At 42.9% G+C, this 18,764-nt stretch overlaps 1 protein-coding gene across 2 annotated transcripts in view; it reads left to right on the top strand.

Moving 5' to 3' along the window:
* Positions 1-2,859: 2,859 nt before the first annotated feature.
* VAT1L (vesicle amine transport 1 like) overlaps positions 2,860-18,764 on the top strand; it is a 46,485-nt gene continuing 30,580 nt past the window's right edge. The window contains exons 1-3 of one of the 2 annotated variants that reach the window (XM_048958571.1): positions 2,860-3,272; positions 8,387-8,516; positions 11,064-11,279. In XM_048958571.1, coding sequence (XP_048814528.1) covers positions 3,043-3,272; positions 8,387-8,516; positions 11,064-11,279 — 576 coding nt within the window. In that variant the 5' untranslated portion in view covers positions 2,860-3,042. The remainder of the gene's footprint in view (positions 3,273-8,386; positions 8,517-11,063; positions 11,280-18,764) is intronic. The other variant, XM_048958572.1, reaches the window with a different exon arrangement.

The following is an 18,764-nucleotide window of genomic DNA, read 5'->3' as shown; positions in this document are numbered from 1 at the left end:
TACTGTTTTTATAAGAAAATGCATCACTCATCTTAAAAATGTTTTTGATCCTTTATAAGTTGAAAGAAAATGTAATTTGATTTATGTCTCAGTGAAAACTACAGTATTCTCCATTCTAGGGGTTTGGTTCTGCCATCCATACTTTGCTTCCTCTGAGCAAAGCAATGAGCCATTATTCAGGGTCTAAACAAAACCAAACTACTGAGCTACTGCAGTTTTTGATTGATTTCCATGTGGTCTGTGTTTCCAGTAACAAACATTTCTTTACCTGTCTTAGTCCAAAAGTATGATAGACCTGCAATTAGATTTCCTCTGAAGGGCAGCTGCCCTCCATGAAATCCAGGCATGAACGCTCAGAGCAATGTCTGTGGTGAAGACAGGTTTGTCCCTGACACAGTCACACTTAGGACCTGTCGTTGAATTGATGATTGTGTTCTGAAAATACAGGATTGGAATCAATGAGAACTATTGATGGTAACTGCCAGCATTCCTCCACAAGTATACTGTTCCATTTTCCTGTGCTTTCTAAACACCATTTTAATAGTCGCTATTGCAAAGGATGACAGCACTTGACCAGCAGATAAGGATGGAGATCAAAGAACTCTTAATTGCCTTTTGTTCAGCATTGCTGCAAAAATAGGAGTTCTGTGTTTCCTCAGTTGCAGGCAAGACCTGCTTCTGTCCTGGGCAAGATGTTTCGACTGTGGAATAGCCATCCATCTTTTGGGCATACTGACTGGCAAACAGGATACGATTCAATAACTCAGGATAAACTACAGTCTGAGATCAAAGATGAAGAGAGACAGCTTTAAATCATTAGTCAGGGTCAATCAAAACACTCCCAAGTAATCAGCATACAGTGGGGACTATGCTAGCAGGCAATCCACTGCAAAATAAATGCCATCTCACTGTCCAAATTCACTTGGGATGTTTCAGACCCACGGTGCGGTGTCAGTGAGCTGTGCCTTGGATCACTTGGGATGCCACTCAGCTGACACGTGCTACCCATCTTTCCCATTGCACTTCACCATCTGAGCTAGAACTGTAATAAGATGCCAGCTGAGTGAATCATCAGGAATCAAATGCATGTTATTCTTTATTCAACTGCTGCCTGCCTGGTCATGCATTCAAATGGCCAGATCTAAAGTGATAGAACTTTGTATTCCTTTTTACAGCACCAAATTAACTGTGCATAGCAAACGGAGGGGAATATTGATGCCATTACCAGGGGAGCAAGGGAAGAAAAAAATGCTTCCTGACCTTTAAAGTAGCGAGATGCCTCCACACGCTGCTCAGAGCAAAAGGCATCATTCTCATACGTCACAGAGAAAATTCTCGACCGTGTTAATGAGCAGGTTTTGAATCCTTGTCCAAAAGATGTCTTAAGGACAATGTAAAAGACATTTAAGGCAGCAGACTTCTCTTTTCATCAGATCTGTTTGAACTTCTCGAGGTAATGAAGGCAGCAAAGCTCCCCTGTGGCTGGCATTCTATCTCCTTTGCTCCTGAGATGTATTTGTTTACTGCTTCATTTATAGCAGACTTAGATGAAAAATTCTCAGAAATAGGCTTTAAAGAATATGATACCTGCAAACTTTCTCAAGACTAGGAAGAAAATCCCAAAGCATCACATACTAAGTATAAAGAAATACAAAAACTGTTTCTCCTGTATCTCACACCACTCATTAATGTGAATGAAAATGTTTTACTCCATTACTCATTACAGTTGTAAATAAGGAATTTCTTAGTTTTTCTGCTTTCCCCAAATACAACATGAATACATAACCCAAGATGAAATAAGTGCTTTGTGAAAATAAGGAATATTGATCAACTCTGATTTGTAACAAACCCACAGTGCAAAGAGACAATCCCTATTCTCAAACAGAACTGAGTTGTTGCAGAGGGCTGGAAGGAGCACTCCATGCACACCCAGTTCCATAGGGATGTTCTCTGCACACACTGAATGGAATCTGAGAAGGCTCCAGGGAGACCTGAGAGCAGCCTTTGGATACCTATAAGGGCTATAAGCAGGAAGGGGACAGACTACATAGCAGGGTCTGCTGTGACAGGATAAAGGGAAATGACTTCATACCGAAAGAAGGAAGATACAGACTTGATATGAGGAAGTTGTTGTTTGCAATAACGGTGGTGAGGTCCTGGCACAGGTCGTCCAGAGAGCTGGTGGATGTCCCATCCCTGGAGACAGGCTGGATGGGCTCTGAGCACCTGATGGAGCTGTGGCTGTCCCTGTTCATTGCAGGGGAGCTCGACAAGATGGCCTTTAAAAGTCCTTCCAACTCAAGAGGTTCTATGATTCTATGAAATATTCATCGCAACTGCTTCAAACTCGAGTTGCTTGCTTTCAGTGCTTGTGTCAACCGTGAGGCACCTGTCCACCTGGATGCTCTTCCCAGCGCTGAGAGCACCCACTCGACTGACCCCAAGAGCTGCAGAAGGGAAAAAGCGGTGAAGAACACCTTGACCCGCCCGGCTCTTCAGCGATGTGAAGGCAGATCTGGGGAGGAGGTGGTTTACATTCCCTAAGGGGAGGGACGGGCTGGAGTTCAGGTGCCAGGCACCTCAATTAGAGACCTCAGCGCTGCGCCCTTGTTGAGCACGACGCACGGCCGGGCAGAGCCGGGCTCCCCGTCCCGTACCGCGCACGCAGCTCTGGGCAAACGCGCGTCCCGGGGGGAACTTTTCGGCCGCGCCTCGCGAGGAGCCGGGCTCGGGGACGGCACAGCGGCAGGGCCGCGGGCTGCTACCTGGGGCCGCCAGTTTCGCCGCCAGCCCGCGAGGAGAACGCCCCGCGCCCGCCCCGCCCTGCCACCGGCTGCGACGCCGAGCCGCCGCCTCAGCTCCGCTCCGTCCCGCTCCCCCGGCCGCGCGGTCCCCTCCCGCCGCGTGGAGGCGGATGGCGCTGCGCAGCTAGTCGGTGCATTGCGGCGGCGGGCGGACCCGCGCCGTGCCCGCGGCCATTCCACACGGCGGCACCGCGCCTCGCACAGCCGCAGCCGGCGGGAGCCGCACCGCAGCCCCGCCATGGCCAAGGAAGGAGCGCAGCGAGCGGAGGAGACGGAGCAGATGATCGAGAAGGAGGGCGGCAAGGAGGCCGCCGAAAGCAGCGCGGGCGGCAGCCTGCGGGCGGCGGACACCAAGGAGATGAGAGCCGTGGTGCTGTCCGCCTTCGGGGGGCTCAACAAGCTGCGCGTGTCCAAGAAAGCCATGCCGGAGCCGCAGGAAGGGGAGCTGAAGATCCGCGTGAAAGCCTGGTCCAGTATCGCCTCTCTGCCGGGGCGGGGGCGCGCGGGGCTCAGTGCCGGGTGGGGCCGGGGCCGGCGGGTCCCTGGCGGGGGAACTTCCCCACTTGTGGCTTCCGCCGGCCGCCGCCTGTGCCCGGCATCCAGCGGGGAGCGGAGGTGCGGGTGCGCTGTCAGGAGCGGCGCCGAGACAAAAATCATCGATTTTCGTGGTGCCGTCAGGGAGACACGGGGAAAAACCGCGTCCGCCCGCGTTCAGGGTTTGGTTTTGCTGTGTGCTTTCGGTCCCTGCGGTGCTCGGTCCGCCGGTCCCGCTGCTGGCTGCCGGCACGGCGCGTTCCCTGCCCGCTTAGCGGTCTGCCGGCTTTCCTAGACGGCTTTTCTGTTTTCTCCAGACAGCTGAAGCAGATCGTGCTTCCTAGGGAGCCACTTCTCGGTGCACGTGTTCCTGTATGAAAATAGAATTATTTGTTTTTTTCTTTTCAAGTGGCAGGAGACAACGAGAGGGCCTTCCTGCACAGATTGGCCGCCTGCTGTCCTGTTCAGTTGGGCGGCATGATGCTTCCCGAAGGCGAACACAGAGGAAGGCTGAGCTGTGTCGCAGGGCAGCTCGGTGTGGGCAATCACCCTGTGGATGGGTGCCCTGTGCATGTGCCTTAGATCTGGAGCTCCCCGGGGACTTAAAGGATATTGCAGCCTGGGAGGTGCTGGCACCAGGGGATCGTAAGGGTTGTGGGGAGGAATTCCGCCCCAACAACCCCAAAGTATCACCCACAAGAAGTGAGATCCATAGACCTGAACAGGGAACGATAACTGTGACTGAGTGTTGTTTAATTGTTTGACTCTTAATGGCTTTGATGAGAAATGCAAGAAGTTCAGGTTAGAAGAAGTAATGGTAGCCCATTTAGCTCTTGGGTAGCTCGTTCTGCTATCGGGGGCTGTTATTCTACTGAGGAACAGGTCCTGTTGTTTTCTTAGTGATGCTTCTAAGCTGTTAACAAAAGTTATCCTGCAAAAGCTTACATATTCTAAGCACATGCAAACATATTCCTTTGTATGCTTGAGGAATTTGCACCTATCTTCAGTGTCTGCATGAACTCCATTTCCATCAAAGGAATAGATCTCAAATAGCAAGCTTCCTGTGAAGGGCCTTTTTTTTTCTTCCAATAAATAGAGATACTGTGCTGTGCTCTAGTGCTGTAGTGAGCTGTGTGAGTTCCAGGATTGCTGTTTATGGCATTGGTGGATCTGCTCAGACCACGCAGCTCTGCATGCTGTCACAGCTGTCGTTCATGCCGGCTGAGTCCCTCTGCGTGGTCTGCTTGTCTGGGCATGGCTGTAGGGCTGACATGTGCTCAGGTCACCAAAGTTTGCTTCCAAATAAGGCAAAATCAACTCGTCTGATCTTCTTCATTGTAAATAGAGAAGATTTGTCAAGGTGACAACGATGGCTTGTGGTCTAGTCTTGGAAACCGAGCAACAGAAGTAACTGTTGGTTTTCCCTGTGTGGCATCCACCTGTTAATGCACCCAGTGCTGAGCATGTCAAAGATGAGCTTCCTCTAGGTCGTATTGTTGCCAAATAATGCTTAGTGGAACAGATCTGCAGTTGACTTTCATGGCAGAGTTAACTTGTGGAGAAAATTAATCATTATTTTAAGGCAGTATGTGTATGCATGATAAATAATACAGATAGTAAAGGCAGTTAAATTATTTCTGCGTGTGTATTTTGTAGCATGGCACTGTAAATAGAGGTGATGGAGGGTATGTTGCTGTTAGCATGTTGACTTATCCTTCTGAAGGCCTGGCACATCAGTGATCCAATTGAAAATGTCTCAGTTGTGATGAGTCATGTGTTAGCCTCATTCTGTGAGTAATGGATGGAGCAGCCATTGATGTCCAAGCTGAGTCACAGCTTCTGCATATCTCCTGAAATAATTTTTGGTTGATAATGACAGAGCAGCTGAAATTGCTCTGTTTGTTTTTACTGCCACTTGCTGCCTACAAAATATTAGTGGACATGTTGTTCGATAGATGAGACAAATAGCTCGAGCAATCCCAGACGGACATTTCAGATAAGATGTGTGAGTAAGGAGTGGTGTCCTGCAATTACCTCCTTTTATTTTTCTTTGCTCTGTTATAATTATTTCTTCCTTGTGCCGTTATACATGTGCGTCATGAGGAGTGAAGCAGAAGTGATCCTTCTGACCCGGTGGTTTTGAGATAGCAGCACTTAAAAATTGAGAGCAAGTAAACGAAATCCACAGAGTAGGAGGCAGTGTATCAATTTCCTTTGTAAAAGGAGTCTTGATCATGTGCTGTGGCTGTTTCCGGATGAAAAGCATGTGATTTTCAGGCAATTTACTTGCTGGCGTAAAAGGAGACTTAAGAACCTAGAACTCAGTGCTCTTCTTTGCTCTGTTGTATTGCAATGACTTCAGTGTTTAATATCAGTGGAATCTTACAGTGAAATAAGAAAGATCAAAAGCAGCTCCTGTCCAAACCAGAGTGCTGACGTTGGTCAGCGTGATCTGATGTTTTGTAGTGGAAGTGCTGGGCGTCCTGCAGTGCGTGGATCAGAGCAAAGAGAACCTAAGTGACCACTGCTGATCCGATGATGAAAGAAGATGATAGAACACTGCACCCACAGGAGTTTCCGTAGTTTAAAAAAAACACAGCAAAGTTAAACCTCAATAACAGAAGTGAATATTCAAGAGCTTCAAAGCTATTATGGCAAAGCATTGCAGTCTTAGAAAGTCAGATTTGAAGATAATTCAATTTTGGTGAACAGTGGGTTTGGAGATGGACGTGTAAGGCAGTCTGTGTAGCTCGCACCACTGTCCTTGCTGCTTTGCTGAGAGCTCCTTGCAGAGCCTCTGTCAGCCTGATTTATGTGCTTCCCTATCTCCATGTGCATACAGCTTTTGATTTAGGATGTAGAGCACGTGACTGCAGGAAGCTGTGCGCTGTTCCTCATTGGGTCACTTAGAATTTACTCTTTTCCTTTTGAGTATGAGTGTACAGGAAATACAGCAGTCACTTTCTTTTACTGCACACCAGAAGAGGCTATGCTGGTTCATGCTGATACAAGGGATGAATGGTGGTTATTCTCTAGAATCTCTGACGTTTTTTTACGATATTCTTTGCAGCCAAATTCCCTTTTCCTTTATCTGCTGCAGATTGAATTTCAGTGAAGGATTTGACAAGGTTAGATGTCCTGGAGATAGTTACTAAGATAGCTACTTGGTTTTGAGCTCTCCGTATGATTAAAAATGATAGTAATTTGCTGGTTTTATCATATATCCAGTTGTACTTTCAGCTTTGTTGTGGATAGGGCTTGTTCAAATCTGGCTTATAGCAACTCATTTATATGAGAGGATGCAGAGGAATGAAACCGAATGCATAAATGAGAGTAACAGGGACATGAAAGCACGTAGGCCCATAGGAAACTAACGGTGATTGCTTAGTTGTTTGGTTATGGTTGTTTTGTGGGGTTTTTTGTGTGTTTGTTTTGTTGTTGTCATCTTTATTTATTTATTTATTTTCCTTTTCACATGCTGAGTGCTTCACAGGCATTTTGTTGTTCAGAATTTCTGTTTCGTGTATCAACTTCTCAGTGGCAACGCGGGGTTGGCCTTGGCCGCTGGATAAGAAGTGGTCTTTCCAAAATGATTTCAAAGCTCCCAACCCAACTGTGCCCCAACCCTCCTACCCTTGATGAGCTTTGTGTATATGTGTATGGGGTGTGTTTGTGGTTTTTGTTTTTTAATTTTCCTCCCGAGTTGGTCAAGCTTGGTTGTTATAGCTATGTTTTCCAAAAATAATCAGTAATTCTAGTTTTGGAGCTAAAGGCGATGGGCTCAGGTCATTTTTAAACTGTGTACCTCAATTACAAATATTTACATTTGGTGTTTTTTATTTATTTATTTATTATTTTTTTTCCCATTGACCTACATCTCATGAATGCTCTCTTGTCTTCATGTTTGTGCTGTGTGTCTCTTCTGTCTTTTTGTTTGTTGGGTCTGTTCAGTCTGTGAGCGTCTTGATTAGTGTCTGACTAAAGCTCCATCTCATAAATTCTTGTACACATCAGTAATTTTATGTATCAGAGCAGTTGTTGGCATCATATCACATGAGTAGGACTGGCAGTGTGCATAGCTTCATAGACATGGGGGAGTAAGTATGCAGCAATTCCAGCTAATAATAAACACAGAGCTGTGTTTTACAAGGGTGGATTAATGCTGAAGCATACTGTTAGAGTGTTGCTATAAGTGCTAGAAGTTTTAACTGTGTGTATGGCTTTTGTTCCAGGAATCAGTATGTACACATAGGGGATAAACCTTGGCCCAACAGTAGTTGTTTTTCTTGTTTCATTTTGTATTGGAGTCTGCCTTGGAAACTGCATTTTATTAAATAAAACTGGATGGCATACAAAAGATAAAGCAAAGGTGCTTCAAGATTTTTTGTAAAGCTCAGGCTACAGGGGGGAATTGCAAACATCCTGAGCAACAGCCCTGAGGATTCCAAAGACCTCAATAATCATTGTAAGACTGTGTAAAAGTGGTTCAGGAGGAATAGTTGTAAAATAATGGCGTATCTAAAACTGATCAAGTTCTCATCACAGTTTGGACTCCTACCTGAGATGAACGCAAGATTCATTCTTGGAGTCACTTCTGAATTTAGGACAGTTCCATCAGAGTACTTTTGGACCAAAACACCTACAGTATTTGAGGGTTCTTCTCTTTGTTAAATTGACCTGGTTTTATTTGCCAGCTAGTGGTGCCTTAATGGAAAACATGATGTTTCCCTGTTATGAATTTGAAATGGTCCCTGTGAATTTTTACATGTGACTCCTAAGCAGCCGGAATGCTTTGGAGCTCTGTTTAAGGATGGATGTGGTTGCCTTGCATTGTGTGCTTCTGCCCACAGCCTGTGCAGCACTGCTGTAAAGTCAGTCTGCTCCACATGTGAAGGATGGGAATGTCTGCTGGGTCACTTCTGCACTGTGGAGCCCAGGTTTTTAATGAAGATTTCTGTCTTTGTCATCTCACGGGTCAAGATTTCCCCCTTTGCTTTGATGTATGGCAATAACTCTGATTTTGTTTTTTTTTTCCTCGTGTTTTACAGTGGTTTGAATTTTATTGACTTGATGGTGCGACAGGGGAATATTGACAACCCCCCTAAGACGCCACTTGTTCCTGGCTTTGAATGCTCTGGAATCGTAGAAGCTCTTGGAGATAGTGTGAAAGGATTTGAGGTAATATTCTCTTTAATTTCAGGAAAAGACTAAAAAGTACCATTTCACTGAGATTGTTATTGCCTTCTGTTATGTCTTTGCCAGCAGCCTTCATTACCATGTTGAGATCTGAAAGGGCAATTTTTCCTTCTGCTTCCCAAGCATGAGAATGACCTCTTCAATTAATACCTAAAGCCACCACTGTGATCTTCAGATCCTTCCTGAAAAGTCACCTGTGCTGTGCGCACATCCAGGTGGTTTTGTAGGAACTGATGAGCTTTAGGAAAGTAAAAGAAGCTGAGTTAAGTTTTATTGGCCATGTTTGCTGTCATTGTAGTTCAATTCCTTGAAGCCCATGCGCTGCTGATGCTAGTTCCAGTTCTTGATCTTGAGCTAACAAGGCCCCATTGATGGTAAGCATTGTTTCTTACAGCTGCGTGCATTCATATAGTGCAGACAATAATGGGACCTTGGTTCTGGGTATGTGACTTAACTTCTTCTTGAGTGATCAGAATCTGTTTTGCCTAACAGAGTAATGATAAATGACAGATAGTTAATGTGTGTAATAAAGCTATCAGAGATGGTTGGCGTTACGTACTCTTCAGTGTATTGTGTATAAACAGTGCTGTGTTCCACTTACTGTTTTCATTACTGATGTTAAACACCTCAATTCCCTCCAATCTCGTACTCTGTTACTTACTAATGTAAGTAAAAATAGATATAAAAAATTCTGAAATAGGACACAAATGAGTTAATGCATGTCAAACATATATCAGCTATTTGCTGACTCTATCATGTCATCAAGTATAATTGTGTTTCTAAATTCTTACTGTATCTTGATCTTAAGAAGGCAGTTACCTAAAATTTATTTGAAAGTAATAATTGTGTGGTTCTGGAAAAACTTCAGAATTTCTCTGTTGAGTACAGATGGCCAATTTAGTTTCCAGTAGGGTGTCAGTGATAAGCTTCTCTTAGGACATTTCTCCATTTTCCCCCTCCTGCCTTGTCTCTGCCTTGCAATAAATTATAATCTTTCAATGTTTTTGTGATAAACAGTAACTGAATGGAAACTTAAGTATCTGAAAAACTCTTCTGATTCAGTTGTTCAGCTCTAGTATTCTGTTACCTGTAGTCCACATGGAATAATATTTTATGAAAGGACAATAGGAAGTTTTCTGATACAGATCAGCATTTTTAGTTTAAATGTTCCTGCTATTTTTAAAGGGCATCATATAAAGCTACAACATGTGGTTCTTGTCTGAGTAACGTTGCCCCTGAATGAATATACTGGGCCTCTGAAGATTATGACTTTGTTCTGACCATAAAGCCTGGTGAACTTCCTGAAATCTAAACAAGTCCAGGTATTTTACTTCATACATATGGTCAGTGTAGCTGTGGTGGTGTTTCAGGTAATCTCAAAGAAGATCTAAAACTTGAAATAATGCTGTGCACAGGTATGAACCCATCACCAGGGGAATGTCCCAAGATGGAGCTGCAATAATGCTCTGTCAGCTTCTTTATGGAACTTTTGCACTGAATAGAAGGATGCCAGATGCTCGTTGTCTTGTTGGCGTATGCTGTTACCTCTGTTTGTAATGACTGCAGGAATGGCTGAGATTGCACCCTATATTTTCTGACCTCCTTTCCCTTTGTAGATCCCCTCCAGTTCAAGTCCTCTTCAAGTTGCGTTGTGCTCAGGCCATCTTACAGTTGAGATATTGCCAGCTATTTATTGTCTTCACTGGCTGTGATTGCATTATTGTGTGATATGATGACATGGAGTGGCAGTCCGTTTTGATAGTGATGTGTAAAAACATGCTTTATATTGAAAGAAAGCTCTCCTTTTATTTTGGGGGGGGGGGGAATGAGGGGGTGGAGGGTGGGGGGAGTAAAAGAGTAACAGCCTCTTCTTCCTCCCACCAAAAGCAAAAGCTGATTTCTGCTGAGCCCAGATGTAACAGGTGTGATCTATAGTTGTGAGGATGGCCCAATCTGACATGCTTCTGTATAATTTTCATAGAAAATATGATTTTAATTATTATTATTATTTTTATTATTATTAAGAAGTCACTCCCAAGAAGGATCTCTCTCCTTTGCATTCTTTTTGGTAGTCAGTTCTGTTTGCAACGATACAGGACTGTGATAATACTCACTAATTAATCTGAACAGATTTAAATTTTATATACTTTGCTAACATCAAAAGGAAACCACAGAATGCTTACCAGTGATGCGTTGCTAATTTGAATGTGAATTTCAGAGGAGACATCTCAGTGAAACTGGAATGACGGTTCTGTTTCAGTATTTTCATTCTAAGAGAGATATAAACCTTTCAGAACTGTCAGCAGTACCTTAGCATTTAGCTAACCCACAATATCCCAAAGCCAAAGTGATGACAAGTACTCGGGAGACCAAAATGTGCCTGTTCTGTACTGCTGTGGAGCATCATTATCTTTATTATCTGTCATCCACAGCTTGACCAAGAGAGGTGCAGATCTTAGAACTTCCTACCTACAGTTTTAGTTGCACACATATCCTCGATGTTTTTTTTTTTGTTGCTCTTGTTTGTAGATTGGAGACAGAATCATGGCTTTTGTAAACTACAACGCATGGGCTGAAGTGGTTTGTACCCCGGCAGAGTTCGTCTACAAGATCCCAGATGACATGAGTTTTTCTGAAGCTGCTGCATTTCCCATGAACTTTGTCACTGCCTACATGATGCTCTTTGAAGTTGCTAACCTAAGAGAGGGCATGTCTGTGCTGGTTCACTCTGCAGGAGGTGGGGTGGTAAGTTGGAGCTTTTCTTACTTTCCTAGCAAGTCACTGAAGTAACCCAGGTGCTGCAGTTTGATTTGGCATCAGTCTTTACTACATGAGGGATTGTGGTGCAGGAGCTACGTCGGACAGTGATGCAGGCTTTTGGTGAAATAAAAATGCTCTGAAAATCAATCCTACCCCAAAAAGCACCAAAAGCCTTTTTGAGGTACTCAGAAATGAACAAGAAAGTGTTACCTCAAACTTTGTATCCCTGCCTTTCTGCACTTTGTACTTGTTGGCTGTGAAAGAAGGCTGTAAGGAAGGTATTAAATGAATCAGCTCCCAGCATAAGGTCCTCGTGGTAACTGTAATTCTCCTTGCAGTAAATGGCCCTGCTGGAATATTCCTGCAGATACGGTGTGCAGGTGTGATGTTTCTTTGTGAAAGGCAGTGTACTTTTTTCCTCTGTTGGGATTGAAAACAGTGGAAAATATTATTGTGCCAAATCTGAGGAAAATGCCATACAAATGCAGAATTTGAGTCAGAGGGGGCTGCTGCATGCCATGTTTTGGGTTGTTGGTAAAGAGGCGTTGCACTGCATAGGCAAGGCAATGGTTGAATGGATTGGGTGGAACAGCAGGGCACACAGTGACATGAGAAGCCCACACATGGTGTTACTAACTGCTTCAAATATCTTTGGAAAAATCTCTCTTGAATAAAATATTAAGACACCTACAAGGAAATATGTTTATGTTGGAAATTACGCAGTCCTCTTCCATAAGACAGATTTTATGACCTTAGAACATGAGCAGATCTCAACCTTTTAAATTAGAGTACCTCCTCTGTTTTACTATCATTCCTTATTTATGCTAAATTAATATTTTATTGTCTGCTGAAGTGTCTGGTAGGCAGCCCCAAACACCTTGTCCCTGATTCTATGCCCTTAGGCCTTCTTTTAGATTCTCATGTAAATGAAGTCTGTAACCAAAGGAATAAATTCATCAGTTCCCTGCACAAAGTATTTTTAGCTAACAGTAATCCTACTTGCAGTAAATGATCCTCTTGAAAAACTTCTGTAAATGAATGGAATTTGTAATCTTATTATGTTTCAGCACAGTGCAACCTAGAGCATTATGGCTGACTTTATTGTTCTATAACATTAAATCTCGTCATGTGGAATTTAAACAACTGGAGGCCACACATTGAGGGAACTGGATATTCGGTAGGACTTTAAGGCTCTGTGTTTACCTGTGAGGCCACTAGCCCAGCTGACTCTATATGGACCCAGGCTGAGCATACTGAATTAGCAAAACACCCAAGAGTGTGTGCATATGCATAACTTTAGAGAAAATGGACTTTTAGAATAGACTGTCTAGACTGTCTGCATTAGGATAAAGTGTCCTTGCTACATTTTTCTTTTTTTTTTTTTCTCTCTCTCTCTCTCTCTCTTTTTTTTTTTTTTTTTAGCTTCACTCATCTCTGTTATTTCTTAATTATCTTCCTTAAGCACTGCTAACACTCTACTAGCCTACACACAGTCTTCTTCACTGGGCAAGCCCTGTGCTGGGCTATCCAGTTAAGGTGCTGCTGCCTTTCTTCCTTTCTGCTGTTGCAGATGCCCAGTGAGCATTTTTCTGATAGTCCTGTGTTGTGCTGCTTGTGGGCCTCTTCTGAGAGAAGCTAAAGTAGGGGAAGGTCCTGTATGGCTCCCAAGAGAAAAAACACATTTTTTTCCCTTGTGAAGAAGTTAAATAACAGAGCTTCCAGAGGAAAGAGCAGAGATGCAGGAGGAACAGTCAAAGTGAGCAGTATTATTGTAGATCTGTGTGATGTGGGGAGAGCTGCAGATGAAGTGGAAATCCACTGGTTAGCCTGCAGGGCAGGATGCTGATGGCTGTGTCACGGGGGCAGAGCCTTGTGCAGGCTATTGGGTTTGGTGGGGAGAGCATGTATCGTTAGGGCCAGAGGGGAAAGGCTTTTCCCATTCCTTGGTAGGTCTTACAGGTAAAATCTCATTCTGCAGATGGGATTTTCTGCTGAAGATTTCAGAGGAAATGTGCTGAAGGCACGTCTTCCCCCTTAAACCACTCTTATACTCTGTCTGTTAATCCTTTGAAAAATATAACAGCCTCAACCGAGCAAATTATTTTCATGAAGTGCTTTGCTAATAAAACAGAAAACTGACACTGAAGTCACTGCAGGAAGAAATTTGTGTGTGTGTGTCTTATGGCTTTAACAGATACCAGGTCCATTAACGTTTTCACCATGTAGAAAACCTGTCCAGTTTGTTTTTAAATGCCATAGAAATTCCAGAATACTTTAATGAGACAGTAGGCTCCCTGTGGGACTAGAAGCTTGTAATTTTCTTTTCTCATTATACACGATCATTATTTTAGCCACTTCAGGCAGTTTAAAAAAAAAAAAAGAACTTGTTGCTTCAAAAAGCTTTTGTGAGGTTCTTTGTTCTGGCTCCCCAGCTCCCTTCAGGAGAATCCTGCAGCTTTTTCAGAAAGCACTCAGGGAAAATTCTCAGGGACCTTTATTTTTGTGTTGCCTCAATGTATTTATGTGGCCTTGTTTTTGTTTGTAGATATTTCTGGTAGGGAGGAAACTACCAAACTGCTTTCCCATCTGTGCCTGGGATATGTTTAGTATGTGATGGTATCATCTGGTGTCTGACCAGGTGTTCTAGTTAAGGTGATTTACTTACTTCTGGAAGTTTCAAAGGGTATCGGAAGATAATGTAGAAAAAAAGAAAATGCACTCTGCCTCCCACTCAGCTACAAGGTGAGGGAGTTGTGTGATCTTCACGGTAGGAAAGATAGCTGGCTGTAGGGAAGCATCTTGTCCCTCTGAAACAGGAGGAGAAATACGGACAGTCACCACCTGCTTGTAACACTGCATATTGTAGCCTTCCATTTAATAAGAAAGACCTGCTGCAGCACTCAGATAAGTGGATGTGAAAGAGGAGATAGTGTTTACTTTTGTTTCCTAGGGTCAGGTTGTTGATTTTGACTGTTTGGAATGGGAGCTGCAATGGGTGTTTTGGTTTTCCTGTCTCTTTTTATCTGGTGAGATGGGAGAAAGTAAGAGAAACTGACTGTCAGCTGTCATCCTGGAAGGTGAAGTAGGCTGGAGAAATAGCAGGGGCCTTCTGGCTCACAGTTCTCATCAGACATAGATAAGAAATTAGTATCTTGCAAAGCATTCTCTTATCATTCCTCTGTTGCAGATTAAGATCTAACAAGAACCAGGCTGGTCATATGCTATCACTTAACACTTCTGTTTAAGTGGTCTGTTACACTGTACAGCAGGGCAGTTCAACGGTTAACAAGATAAAACTGTATAGTACCTATGAGGTATAAATGCCTAAAGCTAGGGGGATGTGCCCTTCTGAACTGATTGCTAAAATAGTGAGGTCAGCTGACAATGAACTTCAAAAACTTAGGATTATACACACACAGAAATCAAAGCTCAGAAGTGTGAGAGGTTTGCAAGAACACGTGACTTACTGTAGGGCAAATACCCAGATGAGAAAGTGGCTTAAATTTAACTGCAAAACTCTATAACTGATGTTTGGAATGTCTGTAAGAGAATGGTAGAATAGGTCCCGTCACAAATATACTTAAATGACATTTTTTTCAAGGGTAGCTAAGTGGCAACTGGAAAAATAGAGTGAGGAAACGGAGCATTAGCATGCACTCCCCTGGGACTGATCTGCTGTGCGAAGCAATTACTTCTTTAAAATGAAGACTACTCAAGTCAGTGCGTTCAGTGTAAGTTTCAGTACAGGCTTGTATGAGATTACATTAATAATTTGAAGAACAACTTCATAAATTATGAACTGTATCCTGGATTAATTGAATTGGTGTATTTTACAGGATTCCTGTATTTAAAAACAACAAAACAAAACAAAATATTATCATTTCTATATGTAATAAATCCAATTTCTCTGCCTGTTAGATCTGCTTGGAATGAATTCTTTTGTGGGTTTAGATTTGTTAGAGGCTGCCATTATGCCCATATGCCCATTTGCTCATCTGTTTAGTTTTTATATATTGCCTATTCCAAGTGTTTAGAGCACAAATTACTGGTCATTTACCACAATCATGTAAACGCTTCAATTTCATTGCTTAACTCCTCAGATACAAGGCAGAATTACTAGCCAGTTCTTTCACATTTCACACTCCCAGGTGTAGAACCAGGCTGCTTTTAATGCAGTATTGATTGCTATCCTGAAACTGTGATCTGACCTTCCACCCTCAGCAGAAGAGGAAGTAGAGGAAGATACAGATGCAAGCTCTCCTGTTTGAATTCAAAGGATAAATCTGACTTGGCAGCAGATCTAGGCCATCCTGGCAGGAGGGGTTACTGCTTGGCAGGAGCCCTTAATTTTTATTTTGTCTCCCCTGCATAAATTGCAAATATTTGAGGATGTGTTCCAAAATGAATCACATCTATCTGACAAAGAAGTGGCACTCTTTAGCAGCTGATCTCATGGTATCACAGGAATTCCTTCGAAAGAATGATCAAATCTCTTCCTAAAAGAGAAAAAAAAAAAACAAACAAAGACCAAAACAACTCTGCATTTATCCCTTCAAATTTTCCCTGCTCTGTTTTGCAGTATGAGAAGTTTTCCTCAATTTCCAGATTTAATTTGTAACCAGTTAATGTATCTCTGTATCTTCTCTGGCTCTTTCATTTAAATTAACTGTTTTTTCATCCTGAGACAGTTCCTTCATATCTCTTTGGTAGTATGTATATATGGTTAGAAAAACGCTCATGATCAAACCTTTCCTTGGCCTGTATTTTTTCACGTTGAAAGCAAGTTTGCTCGTGCACACTCAGTTTCTATAATAAGGTCAGATGTCTGTTTCATTGAGCATCCTACTCACAGTACTCCACACGAAGTATTTCCTGGGCTTTGAGCTGAGTGACTACAAAGCAGCAGTGGGCAGTCTGAAAGCCAGCCTTCTAAAACAGATCTCTCAGCATCCCCCATGCTTTTCAACATTGTATGGGCTGATTGAATTTAGGTCTGTCTGCATGTAGCAGGTAGGAGTACATTAAATAGCACTCTTGACTTGTATTTGAGTTAGTTCTTCTTGAATATGTGTTATTGGAATTTACTCCATTTTTCTGATCATCTCAACTGGTATATTGCACAGTGGCATCACAGCTTCCCGATCTGATGAAAACTTTATCCAGTACCTTCCAGAACACTTGCTGTTTTCTTCTCAGTAGTTCATAGGTATTCTGCACTTAATAAATACACCCCCAAGTGCTTTTCTCCTATTTCTTCTCCGTCTGAAAAGGAAGAGAATAAATCAGCCCACACAAAGCCATGTGTAGCTGCTTTCAGTATCCTAGCTGACTCATTTGAAGCCAGACAGGGTGTCTTTACACCGTGATGCCCTGTGCCATGTGAATGCCTCTAAAGCAATGGATATGCTCCCTCAGCAGCACAGGAAAGTCCCAGTGCCATGTCTGAGTCTATTTCCAGACGCTGCCTCAGAGCGTAATCTGTTAATCAAACACAAAAGCTTGGCAAGCCGTACACAAAAAGCAATTTCCCTGACCAAAGCAGGCTGTGGTGTCTGAAGGCCTTTCTTTCTGCTCTCCCCAGAGGATTTGTCCTTTTCCCCAAGTCCCCTACTGAATCACCTCACAGGCTGCCACTGCTGCACTCTTCCTCGGCTGTTCTGCCTTTTCTGATGGAGTTTGTGTGCTCTGAGCAAGAACTGTGGCAGGTGGATGCTGGCTCCCTTTAGTGCAGAGGGTTTACACCAGATGTAGACACAGCCATGAGTTTTGGTTGCACCCAAACATCACAATTTTTCATGGAAGAAGGAGAAAGCATTCCCTGCTGATTTGTGCAGAAAGTCAGTCTTAGGATAAAAAGAGATTGTTACCTCACCTCACCTCCTGCTGCCTCTCCTCCAAAACTTTCTGTGGTGCACTGAGTGTAACGGATGCTGCCTTAACACTTGCTTTGTTTGTCCACTCTGCAATGTTCACTTGAGTTCTTGGTTTCCAATTTCCTCTGCTGTACCAGAAAATTAACACCCTCAGGAGATGAAGTACTGTGCAGCTAGCTTCTCCTGACACCACAAAAAAGTTCTCCTTGATGCCGGGAGATCTGTAGACATCCTCTCTTGCAGTTTTCTTACTCTTTGTGTACTTCGTGCCACCTTCAAATATGGGCATGTGGCAGCAGTGCATTTTGGAAGTGTGAGTTATCTTCATGTTCAGTTCCAGACAGCTTTTGTGTGCAAGTATAAGTCTGAGTGAGTTTCGAAATGCCATAGCACCTCAGGCTGCAAAAATATCCTCCAGAAGTGATCATTTCTTACCGATGCTATTGATTCTCATAGATGCTGTTTTGCTGGGTGTTGTTTTGTAGATGGTTTGTTCGTTCCTGCTGTAAGGCTCGGCTCAGGTTATATCATAGCAAAGTATATAGAGCAGAAAGAGTGCGTGAAGGACTACTGATGTGTGACTGCTGTACATCAGTGCAAACTGGTCTCTCTTGTGCCTTTTGGTCAGAACCTTTCAGAAATTCAGTAATTTATTTATAATTCAGCCACTGTTAAGTTAGTATTAATAAGCTGATTAGATTAGTAAATTTTTGTGTAGTCATGCTTTTCATACTGACTTTTCAATGCCTGTGATATTTCCATGGTTTTAACTTTGAAATTGCTTAAATGAACAAAGTGGTCTGTTTCTTTTTTTTTAATATAAAATCTGCTTTTCCTCTGTTTTATATGACTATCTCAGCATGAGAAGTTTCTGATCCTGCAGGTTTAAAGTTGGGTTTTAAAGCAAACAAATGTATAAAAATTTCAGGTTTTTTTACTGGAACTAAAGCTTACAGAAGTGTATTCACTTCAAATAGATAAATAGATTCTATAATAATCACATTTAGATTAGGTTCAATACACCGATGTCATAAATTGTCAGGAGCCCTTGAAAATGAATCTGTCAGACAGACTTTGAAGCTAGTGAGATGTGAGATGCTCTTGTGCTGAGTCCAGTACACAAGACTTGCTTTGCTTCCATAGAACACTGTAACCCAAGCTGCTTGTCAGTGTACAGTTCTGTATGATAAACTGTGTGTGTGCACATAGCTGGATTGCTCTGTATGTAATGCCTTCTATTGATTTCCATGGAAACTACAACAGGTATAAAGAGCACAATAACATTATTAATAGAGCAAATTCTCAGCTACAAAATGCTGTTTTTTAGTGTAGTCACCACCATTAGCTGTGCATTTTTGCCAACAAGGAGCTAGCTCCACTGTCATGCCAGCAACATCCATTTCTAATGCCATGGGCTGAGATAATAAAATAGGAGACATTACTTTTGGAGCAGTCCTCGGATATAGATTTTAAAGCAGATTAATTCCCTTGTAAGGAAATAATTTGTAACCGTGTCTATCACTTCAGTGAAGCAATTGATCAGTTAATTCAAAAGCAGCTAGATCTCCTTAAACATAAAAGTAATTATCTATATGAT

The sequence above is a fragment of the Lagopus muta genome, chromosome 12 (assembly GCF_023343835.1).
Source record: "Lagopus muta isolate bLagMut1 chromosome 12, bLagMut1 primary, whole genome shotgun sequence".
Classification (NCBI taxonomy): Eukaryota; Metazoa; Chordata; class Aves; order Galliformes; family Phasianidae; genus Lagopus; species Lagopus muta.
Note: the sequence above shows the minus strand (reverse complement) of the source record. Positions and strands in the feature narration are given on the sequence as shown.